We start from the raw sequence: 12,284 nt of genomic DNA on the forward strand, positions 1-12,284 counted from the left end.
ATTGGACGATAAGTGTCTCACGCTGAAGCGCAAGTGAACGGTGTGGCGAGACTGACCGGCATCATGCTAGTGAGCGCTCAAGTCACTAATGCTGTATACTCCCTATTCGTCAAGACATACATTGGAGGTTACCATGGCTGCAGGTTTGGCTGCATTGTAAGACAGTAACCACAGACATTCCATTCATTATAATTTTTAATGACATAAGAATATCAGCGTAGTAACCCTTCTTAGTAAAGATGACTGTCAACTACTGTAGCAAATGGTTATGATGAAAATAGTTGCTAACGTCAGCACCCGTGGTTTACTAGTTACAGTCTGACACTTAAATTTCGAATGAGGTCTGAAGATTTCATCGATACACTTATTTGAGACACTCATTAGCAATTGCACCGCAGTTGGTGGTTACACACTTTATGTGGTCATTTGTTGAATCCCGTGTTGCCTACATACGAATCACATTTGCTTTAGCAGACAGGCCTGTTTCTGTCATGTGCTTTCTACGGCGGACACATACAGACTAGCTAGCTATAATCAGATAATTCACTAAAAAACCCATAAATGTAGACAACAAAAATAGGCAAATAAAATGTCAGATAGCTAAAGAGAATACCGAGAGAAGGTGACGCAAATAAAATAAAAATGATAGACAGCAAGATGATAAAATGGTAGATGAGAAAAGGATTGAATTTTTACCACATGTACTTACACTACATTCATATTCTGTAAACCTCCTTGCTGCATCTTGTGTCCACACACTGTCATGCCTTGCTTAGCTTGGAAAAAAAAAAGTTGAACAAACACTAGCTGACCATGCAGTCATTGTCTAAAATCATTAAGTTATCATAGTGATAATGGATATATTCACTGCCACTATAAAACAGGAAATATCAGGTTTTGTAATTCTGCAGGAGCTCAGCAAGCGGCCTTGGGAAAACAATGCACAACACATTGCTGCCACCTACTGTTAAAAGAGAAGAACAACGACAGTGTTCAATTAACTCCCTCAGTTATTATTTATGTATCTTTTATTAACAGACTGCCCCCATGCTCCCAAAATGACCTGAAATCATTCTTATATTCTAGATTCTATGCAGAACCCTCAGCGCAGACGAGTGGAACCAACCCTTAGATTTTTTTTAACGGTTATTAAACTGACACGTAGCACCACCCGCTACCAAAATGTGACGGAGCACCTTACCTGTAATGGTACAACTCTCACGTTTTGTACAACGTCAAAATGAAATCAAGATTTGGAGCACCATTTTGTCTCAATAGACTGGGGTAAGAGTCATGCACAGCAGATACTGCACAGCAATTACTTCCCAGTCTACTGTACAAATGTTTTGTGAGTTTCAAGGACACCCACACACCATTCGAGCAGTTGCTTCTGACTTCCCCCGTTGATGATCGGAGTGTTTAAGAGATCGCATTCCCCACAGTTTGTGAGTTATGTAATAATGGTGGAATTCCTTGCTGATTCATTCGATGTGAAGTGAGCATTTTCACATGCGAACAGATGAAGCCGTTTTTTTCTTTCGTTTCTTGCGCATGGTACCGCCTTGATAGGACGAATGGTCACTGATAACAAACAGAGCCCCAACGGTCTTCATTACCAGTGAACAACTCTAAATACTCTTATCCTACAACAGGGGTGAACAAAAGGCTGCCCGGGTGCCTAATGCATTCACCTATAACATTGATGAAGCCGGTGACGTGAATCCGTTTTACGCTGTAGAATATGAATACTACTGTGATGTCAAAATAATTTGTTTGCATTAATATTGAGGTGTTTTTCTTGTACAAATAATATTGATATACATTTGTGCCAACACTCATTTTTGAATGAATGTTCAACTACTAAGTCACAGTACTAATTTAAAGTCATGTATGAATCAAAAGTTATGGTATGTTTCACCACTGACTGAAAGCATTTTTTACCTGGCTCAGACTGAAATGTAGGTCCGCTCCGGTTTACATTAGCAAATTAGGACATTCTTGAAACTGATCATTACCAGTTGTCCAAGTTCATTGCACAATTTACGCTTGGGATAAAATTAAATTTCAAAGCTACTGGAGTTTCAATAGTAATAATTTATATTTGAATACAGAAAGGAGTAAGCAACACAGAGAAATACGCTACCAGTCATAAGAGTATTTTCTTCTACAGTCTGGTAACTGAGTAACTGGCCCTTTTCCTTCTAGGCTTTGGTTAACATCATATGCATGTACCTTGGGCTGTCTGGCTTTAAACTGTGGAATGGCTATCCGTTCCTTAAACTGAGGGGTGGTGGGGTGGTTGATCCCAGCACTGGCTGAGAGAAACAAAGGGGTTGAATGTTCTCCGCTTCATGGCGGTGCCTGTCACTACTTTGTCATGCTTTCTTCTCAATGCTTAAGTATGGAGATTAACTCTGACTGAATTTTCCATTTACATAAATCTATCATTTCTGGAGTATCTTGAACTGAGGATCTCTACCATCTCTTCTGTATCATTTCTATTCTGAATGAATAATTATGACATTAACCCCCATGTGATCATGCTGTGGTAGCTCTGAAAAGTCTGAACCCAGCAAGGGTTAATGCGGAACAAGAAAATGTATCCTCAGCAGCAAGTACTTCTGTGTTTGTCTCTCAGCTTTTATAAGTGGCAAAAACACTTCTGCAAACTATTTCTGGAGGCAGCTACATTTTATAAACTGCACACTTCCTCAGTAGCTGTTGGATACTCAGTCCACTGTTAGGACAGAGGCAGGTCTGGATGAAGGAGAAGTCTCATCTTAATATCTTATTTGTTAGGGAGACTGGGGCATGCTGCTATAGCAGGGAGTTTTGAGAGGAACACACTCTGACCTTGAAATAAAAACAAAATCCAAGCTCTTGTAACATGTTTATTGAAAACATCAGCCCAGTATGGCTGCATCTGTAGCAGGAGTTTCATGTCATTGCAGCTGTATGGAATGTACGTTAACACTATGGAATAAATTCCAAAAATGTTTGTCCCTTAAATTTTGTGCAGTCCATTGACATTTAATGGGTTAAAGCGGGGGATTTAGAATTGGAATGCTGGGTTTGCAGGCCTGGGTAGACAGTCTTCCTTATTAGTACTCCTCTCCTTCTTCATCTTCCTCCCCCACGCTGTCGGTGCCCACCTCTTCATAGTCCTTCTCCAGGGCGGCCATGTCTTCTCGAGCTTCGGAGAACTCTCCCTCCTCCATGCCCTCTCCCACGTACCAGTGAACGAAGGCACGCTTGGCGTACATCAGGTCAAACTTGTGATCCAGACGGGCCCAGGCCTCAGCGATGGCGGTGGTGTTGCTCAGCATGCACACGGCCCTCTGCACCTTGGCCAGGTCTCCCCCAGGCACCACAGTGGGGGGCTGGTAGTTGATGCCAACCTTGAAGCCTGTGGGGCACCAGTCCACAAACTGAATGGTGCGCTTGGTCTTGATGGTGGCGATGGCAGAGTTGACATCTTTGGGCACCACGTCACCACGGTACAGCAGGCAGCAGGCCATGTACTTGCCGTGGCGAGGGTCGCATTTCACCATCTGATTGGCCGGCTCAAAGCAGGCGTTGGTGATGTCAGCAACGGACAGCTGCTCATGGTAGGCCTTCTCAGCAGAGATCACTGGGGCGTAGGTGGCCAGTGGGAAGTGGATACGGGGATAGGGTACCAAGTTGGTCTGGAACTCCGTCAGGTCCACGTTCAGGGCTCCATCGAAGCGCAGGGAGGCTGTGATGGACGACACGATCTGGCCGATGAGCCTGTTGAGGTTGGTGTAGGTGGGGCGCTCGATGTCCAGGTTTCTGCGGCAGATGTCGTAAATGGCCTCATTGTCCACCATGAAGGCACAGTCAGAGTGCTCCAGGGTGGTGTGGGTGGTCAGGATGGAGTTGTAGGGCTCCACCACAGCTGTGGACACCTGGGGAGCTGGGTAGACCGCAAACTCCAGCTTGGACTTCTTGCCGTAATCGACAGAGAGACGCTCCATCAGCAGGGAGGTGAACCCAGACCCAGTGCCTCCACCGAAGCTGTGGAAGATGAGGAAGCCCTGGAGCCCAGTGCACTGGTCAGCCTGGAGAAACAGGGTGAGAGTGTTGTGAAATCAGAGGTAAGAGCACATTCATATACAAATCCATTACATTATTCTTTCATTCAACAGAACTTTTGTTAGTCTATTACCAGCTTGCGAGTTCTGTCCAAAACCAGGTCGATGATCTCCTTGCCGATGGTGTAGTGCCCGCGGGCGTAATTGTTGGCAGCATCCTCCTTACCAGTGATGAGCTGCTCTGGGTGGAACAGCTGGCGGTAGGTACCTGTGCGGACCTCATCTGTTTAAAACAAACAAAAAAGCCCCGTTAGCTGGTTCTATAAACAGTGCTGCATGTTGCAGTGTGGTGTAGCAGGTTAAGGAGCTGGGGCTGTAACACAAACATGCAGCACCACTGGGTACACTCTGCCAGGGTATAACAATTTAAAGCCGCTTCTGCAAACAATCAGTGTCAATAGTAAGTATGTAAATTATCAAAGTAGTCTGAGGTAGAGGTATCTTGAGGGAGATGAATGGTGTAGAATGCAATCTCCCATTGAAAGAAACTATATAAACAATGACACAATCCAAGTTTATGTTTCCAAGGATAGTGGTGCGACTTGCTGTGCACCAGTTGCGGGAAAAATATATACAAAGACAATTTAACAGGGAAGCAGATTCCAGCAGTCATAGCAGAGCCACCTTACCAATGACAGTGGGCTCCAGGTCTACAAAGACAGCCCGGGGGACATGTTTGCCAGCTCCAGTCTCACTGAAGAAGGTGTTGAAGGAGTCGTCTCCCCCTCCGATGGTCTTGTCGCTGGGCATCTGCCCGTCAGGCTGGATCCCATGTTCCAGGCAATACAACTCCCAGCATGCATTGCCCATCTGGGCTCCGGCTTGGCCGACGTGCATAGAAATACACTCACGCTGAACAAAAAGAAAGGTAGGCATGAGCTCATCAGCTTCAATTACAAGAAAGGGTATAAAAAAAAAAACTCCTGGCTGCCCTTGATTATGCAGAAAATCTGTGATATTAAATATTTATGGGCACAGCCGGATGCAGGTGTAAGCAAATACTGAATCACTGCTTGTGCAACCAGCGGAGCTGTACTCCGACGACGGGAGGCTACTCTGAGGGCGGATCTGCACAGACGGCAGGTCTCGGGTTCAGGGAGTTGGCTGCAGAGCGCTGCATATCCCTCAGGGAAGGATGGCTCAAGTTTCACAGTCTGAGGATCAGACAATCCTACTGCTCTGCTTTCTTCTGTAGGCCTGCGACCTGCTTATATACGTTTTACATATAACAAACTGGGCATATTGTATAGATTTATACTGTGTATGGGCGATTTCATAACTGCGTCCGTTATAACACACACTTGTTATAAAACAGACGGGAAGCATATAGTGTGCGCATTTTATTTCAGATATTTAGCAATGATTCCGCTATAGCTTTTTGCCTATAAACATTCTAGCGTCTTTTGTAAGTTAAGATCCTTTTTTCGAAGCTACAGATGTCTGATGGCATACAGAGAAAGGCAAAGACTACCCGGTCGGTCATGAATAAGAACATCTGAACGAATCGATTAGCGGGATTTCTTTCCTTTCTGAAGCCATGCCCCTAAACAGCGCATGCGCGAACAGAGCTCAGAGCCGGCGCCCTCCCCAAACAGACGCACAACATCCACAATTCCTATCCGTTTTACCTGCATGTCAAAAGCGCCAAATCGTTGTAAGGTACAAAATGCAGGCCTAAAAACCACCAATGAAATATTTTACAAGTCTACAGTTATAGAAGAAAATCGGTGCAATTCAAATATGAAAATAAAACCCATCAGTTCATCAATATTGTTAATTGCAGCACATCTGCAGACTGGAAGGCCGGCTTTCCCCGATCCGCGTGTACGTGGCCGTGATGCATAAGCCGCTGAGTGCTTAGTCACATGGGTGGATGTCACCGCGGCCCGCCAGTGACTAAAGTGCGCAAATCCCCCCCTCCCCCCTCCCCCCCTCATGGCCATGGAAACGAGCATTGCAGGCCAGAGCAGCAGAGTAAAAAAAAAAAAAAAAAAATCTATGTTCTGATAAGGGGGGGATAAAAACCGCGTCCCCGCTGGCTGGCCTCTCCCCAACCCCCCTGCCCTCGCCACTAACACGCACCGCTTTGTGTAATTGGCAGATATATCTGATCGCGCCTTTTGGTTTTCAAAGAGAAATGCCCAGTGTTCCGCTAAGGCTCTGTTGCAAGATACAAGCCACTGTCTTTAAAGATATGCCAGGACAATCCAGCTGATTTAAAGATATTCTGCTATATTAAAAAAAAATAAATAATAATAAATAATAATAATAATAATAATAATAATAATAATAATAATAATAATAATAATAATAATAAATAAAAAGCTAACAATCACATTCGACAGAATTTCAAAAACCGCCTACGCTTTGGCAAAGAACCAACATTTAACAAAGCGAGTATTCCTCTGATAAAGTGTTCCAGGATTTTTAGTGATGTACATGTATCCGATGTTCTACCATCTTAGAAAACTGCGCCAGTTACTTGGCGGCGTGCCCACTGACTCCGGAGCTACACAGTCACGCTGCAGTGCGCGAAATTGTTCCTCTTCCTCCATCCAACTGTACACGCACACGCATGCAGCCGCACCGCGTACACCCGGCACCGCATCCACACCATGCGTGCTTTGTCCTGCCCTGCGCGCTATCGCTCACATTCGGTCATGTGAACATTCTTACTACGCAGCAGAAACCGCCAGGCAAAGAGAATCTTAATATCCTGATCATTAACTCGCTTCCCTTCTCTGGCAATTTGATTTTATGCGCCTTTTCGTCGTCCATATGCAGACGGATTGAGCAAAAACGAAATAAAAACGTTAAAATTCATCAAGTCGAGCGCTTACCATTTTTACAGGTTTTCCTTCTTGCCGACGTCGAGGATTCGGAAAGAGAAGGCAGTAATGCTGCAGCTGGGGCGGGGCGGGGTTTTTATAGCGCTAGGGGAGCGGCGGGGAGGGGAAGCAGGAAGCGGGGCTGCCCGTTGGCGGGAGTGGCAGTTAGCAGAGAAAAAAAGGGGCCGGCTTTTACCGGGGAAACAAAGTGTTTTCCTCAAAGTCGAAGAGACAGTTTGAATTGTTGTTGCAGGCTTTCCAGACGGATGCGGCGCACATAGGACATAGCAGATAAAGAACATAAAGTCCTGACAATGTAGTGGAACACAGCATGCGTGAATATACAAGACCAATAAACACATAAACACAGCTGAATTTCCTCTTTCTGTGGGAACGGGAAAACCTGGCACTCAACAGTAGATGTAAGACATAATGACGGTTCACGCCATCTGTACATAAAGCAAGGACTTGTCGTTAATGGAAGACAGCCAATGTGAGTCAGGGTTTCTGAGACACATAGCCACAGGGCGACATTCAAGCTCTCCCTGTGAAATAAGCACAGGAGTTGCACCCTGTGGGTATAATTGTGCTCTAGCTAGCAGTTAAGGAGCAGCAGGACCTGTAACCAGCAGGTGGGTTAGTGCTGCTGTAGCCCAAAGCAAGATTCTGAATTGAATCAAATTGCTTGGGTGAAAATGCAGCTGTGTTAATGATTAATGTGCTGTGCTGTGTATGTAGCTTGGGGTAATGATGTCTGTCAATCAAATAAAATGGTAACGTGTAGGCTGCCAGTATCCTCCTTATATGCCCAATCCTTTGTCTGAGGGTAGAACAACAAACACAATTCATACTTATGAATTTATGCAGTCTGAAGCTGTCACTGTTTAATAACGATGAATATTCCTGTACATTTACCAAGATGTTATGACATGAGTTGTTTTCTGTGTGGAGTGTCAAACAGGCTGGGTTGTGTGTAAAGAAAAAATAGTGTAAACTTATTTTATGTTATTTGGACTAGAGACAATCGGATGGAACATGTGGGACCTGGTTTGCACTGAGCTAAATTCCTACAGAAAAATGAAGGCCAAAAAGAGCAGCTCACTGGTGTCCTTTATTGCCCTGGAACTCATGGACACACCAACAGTAAAAATAAAGTGATCGCAGAGCTGGGGGGGACCCGGCCTCGGTCACTCTGAGAGCTGAGTCGGGGGTAGGGTGGTGGGTGGGAGGAGATTTAGTGGGCTGGGGGGCTATGTCACAGGACAGATAACTGCAGCATTGTTTTGTGGCTTGAGATTTTCATCCTTGGTCACACAAGTATCCAAACCAACCGGGGCGATACCGGGGCGATAATGGCAATTGGAAGCTTGCACCGAGTTCAGGCAGGGCTCATTGCATCACATGTCCCTTCTCATCCCCCTCCTTAGTTTAGAGTGAGTGTATCCCACCCACCACATAGTGGGACAGAGGGAATGTGGGTCTTATTTTCCCCCTGGAGTAACTCAAACCATGTGTAACAGCTGGAGATGTAATATGACACCAGCCCTGGGAGTGGCTTGAGCCCACAATCTTTGCAAAATGGAACGATTATGGACAGAACTGACGTTTAAGCTGCTTTGGAAAAAGGGCCCCAATGTATTAATCAAGTTCTTATCAAAGTCACCCTGGGGTGATGTAACCAAATGAGACCCATGACACTAGATTGTAAAGAACAACTTGATAACAATTTGTAGAGAGACTAATGGCAATTCTAAAACATTCAACAGCGCAGAGCCAAGTGGTGAACTGCCTGAGCGAGTTTTGCACCATGCAAAACTTGCAAAAGATTAAAGCACTAAAAATGCAAATGTATTATCTGAAGCAGTAAGTGCATTCTCACACAAGTTAAAAGGTATCAACATTTTATTCAGTCAGACAGTATTGGTTATGACCTGAGTTGATATATTCTTTCATGCAGGTTCAGCTGTATGCCTGTATTGGCTGTTTTACAGTTTTGTCCACATTATATGTGTATTTCTTAAAGAAATCTTTCAGCAGAAAAACTCAAAATGACTGAAAAAAAAACTGAAAAAGAAAAAAAGAAAAATGCAAATCAAATAAAAAGCTTGTTTTTATTTAACTCTCACTTGATTTTTTTCCTTTGGCTGATTTTATTATTTTATTATGTATATAAGACTTTACTTTTAACTTAATATTTATACAAACAGGTAGCTGAATCTGGTTCTCTAGTACTGTATTGATGCTGTGAGTCATACAGACTGTAGGTCTTCTTCACTCTAGTACTCCTCTCCTTCCTCTTCTCCTTCCTCCCCCACGCTGTCGGTGCCCACCTCTTCATAGTCCTTCTCCAGGGCGGCCATGTCTTCTCGAGCTTCGGAGAACTCTCCCTCCTCCATGCCCTCTCCCACGTACCAGTGAACGAAGGCACGCTTGGCGTACATCAGGTCAAACTTGTGGTCCAGACGGGCCCAGGCCTCAGCGATGGCGGTGGTGTTGCTCAGCATGCACACGGCCCTCTGCACCTTGGCCAGGTCTCCCCCAGGCACCACAGTGGGGGGCTGGTAGTTGATGCCAACCTTGAAGCCTGTGGGGCACCAGTCCACAAACTGAATGGTGCGCTTGGTCTTGATGGTGGCGATGGCAGAGTTGACATCTTTGGGCACCACGTCACCACGGTACAGCAGGCAGCAGGCCATGTACTTGCCGTGGCGAGGGTCACATTTAACCATCTGATTGGCCGGCTCAAAGCAGGCGTTGGTGATTTCAGCCACAGACAGCTGCTCATGGTAGGCCTTCTCAGCAGAGATCACTGGGGCGTAGGTGGCCAGTGGGAAGTGGATACGGGGATAGGGTACCAAGTTGGTCTGGAACTCCGTCAGGTCCACGTTCAGGGCTCCATCGAAGCGCAGGGAGGCTGTGATGGAGGAGACGATCTGGCCGATGAGCCTGTTGAGGTTGGTGTAGGTGGGGCGCTCGATGTCCAGGTTTCTGCGGCAGATGTCGTAAATGGCCTCATTGTCCACCATGAAGGCACAGTCGGAGTGCTCCAGGGTGGTGTGGGTGGTCAGGATGGAGTTGTAGGGCTCCACCACAGCTGTGGACACCTGGGGAGCTGGGTAGACCGCAAACTCCAGCTTGGACTTCTTGCCGTAATCGACAGAGAGACGCTCCATCAGCAGGGAGGTGAACCCAGACCCAGTGCCTCCACCGAAGCTGTGGAAGATGAGGAAACCTTGGAGCCCGGTGCATTGGTCAGCCTGGATCACATGGGACAAAAGGTCATGCGTCATGTTTTGATAAGCCTATTTTCAGCATATATGTCTGAGGACCTGCAAAAATATCTAGCAGTGCCTCACCAGCTGTTTTGTATTTACTTACCAGCTTGCGAGTTCTGTCCAAAACCAGGTCGATGATCTCCTTGCCGATGGTGTAGTGCCCGCGGGCGTAATTGTTGGCAGCGTCCTCCTTGCCAGTGATGAGCTGTTCTGGGTGGAACAGCTGGCGGTAGGTACCTGTGCGGACCTCATCTAGAGACAGGAAAAAACTGGATTAGTGTCTGTGACTAGTATGCAGTGTATATGTATCAACAAAAGCAAGAAGCATTATTTCTACCATTCTATAAAGTAAACTACTAATTTGGTCAACTAATCACTGAGTCATTAGAGCAGTCAATGTTAGCTGCTGGATCACATAAATGATTATTAAATACAGATTAGCAAAGTCAGTTTTCATCTTGTGGCCTTATATAAAATATAGCCATTGATTGTTTTATTGGGACGGAATGATATCATCTTTATCTGACTATTGGCTGTATGCTGACATGCATTGTAATTAAGTAATCCAGTTACTGGATCAGGCGGTTCCTGCTTACCAATGACAGTGGGCTCCAGGTCTACAAAGACAGCCCGGGGGACATGTTTGCCAGCTCCAGTCTCACTGAAGAAGGTGTTGAAGGAGTCGTCTCCCCCTCCAATGGTCTTGTCGCTGGGCATCTGCCCGTCAGGCTGGATCCCATGTTCCAGGCAGTACAACTCCCAGCATGCATTGCCAATCTGGGCTCCGGCTTGACCCACATGGATAGAAATGCATTCACGCTAGAGAGTGGAAGGGAGAGATTGGACAGGGTGATACAAAAAAGAAAAAACATTTAATACTTTAATCCTTTGTCTATTACCGAACAGCATTTAGAGTCATTACAGATTTAGTGAAAAGAATCATTCAGCCATACAATGCATTGAAGCCACACATGGTTTAACTGATAGGTCAATGAGATAAGTGGCTACAGGCAACAAAACTTTATTGTCTGCTGTCAGCGCACATAAAGTGGTTGAAGTAAACTACATCACTGTTTAGAAAGTCATGAAATTTCAGGTGCTTTCCAAAAAGGAAAAAATCAATTTCATACACTTTTATTCAGAACAAAAGGCAAACACTCTCGCTGAACACCGCTAGTAAAAGTATATCACTTGAGGTTTACATTCCAGAATTGCAGGAAAGCATCTCCTTTCTTGAGATTATCATGTCTCATTTATGAAGCTCTGTGAGGCTTATCTGATGAAATACTTTTCCCACACTCTCAGCAATGCCGGATGGGTCAAGCTGTATCAGAGAAAGTAAAGAATTTCTCCCTGCTGTCCTTAGTAATCATTAAACCGCCATTTAGAGAAAGCTACCAGCAGCCCTTTCCTAGCTTTTTCAACACCCTCAGCTTCTATGTATAAAGAAAATTTCAGTTAGGTTTCACATCCCCATAAATCTTTTAAACAGTTAATTATATATGATATAATATATATTAGTTTCAGTTTAATTAGTTTAAAATTCAGGCACTTCTGCCAAAGCATTCTTACCATGGTTGAGTTTCTCTTCAAGCCAAACGTCAAGGATTCTGGAAGAAGGTCTGAATGCCAGGTAGGGACTCCGGGAGGAGCTTTATATCTGCAGGATCGCTAGGCAACCGTGATCTATGTTGTTGGTAACTGGAGAAGACAAACAAGCTGATACTATCTTCTGTTTCTTAACGGAAAAAAAGGAGCCGACCAGAGGAAAACTGAGGGTTATGCTTCCCTGCACAGCTCAGAGGAATTCAATAAAAACCCACGGTTTGAAATTCACCAGCTACTAGCAATTCCTTCCCAAGAATTTTAAAATTTTAAAAAGAATTTTTTTGCCTTCTAGACTCTTGGCAATATCTCACATAACAGGACATTGCTTTGATTTTGATATTGTAATACTTTTGTATCTTGCACACCTGTAATGTTTTTTGAGATACTGATGATTCCAAACTATGATCAAAGTAATACCATTTCACCTCTAAAAAAACACCAAAGTATTCCAGTCTTTTAGA

General features: G+C 44.8%; 2 protein-coding genes across 2 annotated transcripts; both read right to left on the bottom strand.

Moving 5' to 3' along the window:
* Window positions 1-2,882: 2,882 nt before the first annotated feature.
* Window positions 2,883-7,006, bottom strand: LOC118785724 (tubulin alpha chain). The gene is made up of 4 exons (XM_036540623.1): window positions 6,953-7,006; window positions 4,742-4,964; window positions 4,187-4,335; window positions 2,883-4,079 (listed from the first exon to the last, which is right to left on the bottom strand). The coding sequence occupies exons 1-4, from the start codon at window positions 6,953-6,955 to the stop codon at window positions 3,102-3,104; spliced, it is 1,353 nt and encodes a 450-aa protein (XP_036396516.1). The 5' UTR covers window positions 6,956-7,006; the 3' UTR covers window positions 2,883-3,101.
* Window positions 7,007-9,085: 2,079 nt separating this feature from the next.
* LOC118785862 (tubulin alpha-1A chain-like) lies at window positions 9,086-11,818 on the bottom strand. The gene is made up of 4 exons (XM_036540809.1): window positions 11,788-11,818; window positions 10,812-11,034; window positions 10,319-10,467; window positions 9,086-10,197 (listed from the first exon to the last, which is right to left on the bottom strand). The coding sequence occupies exons 1-4, from the start codon at window positions 11,788-11,790 to the stop codon at window positions 9,217-9,219; spliced, it is 1,356 nt and encodes a 451-aa protein (XP_036396702.1). The 5' UTR covers window positions 11,791-11,818; the 3' UTR covers window positions 9,086-9,216.
* Window positions 11,819-12,284: the final 466 nt, after the last annotated feature.

The sequence above is a fragment of the Megalops cyprinoides genome, chromosome 11 (genome assembly GCF_013368585.1).
Source record: "Megalops cyprinoides isolate fMegCyp1 chromosome 11, fMegCyp1.pri, whole genome shotgun sequence".
Taxonomy (NCBI): domain Eukaryota; kingdom Metazoa; phylum Chordata; class Actinopteri; order Elopiformes; family Megalopidae; genus Megalops; species Megalops cyprinoides.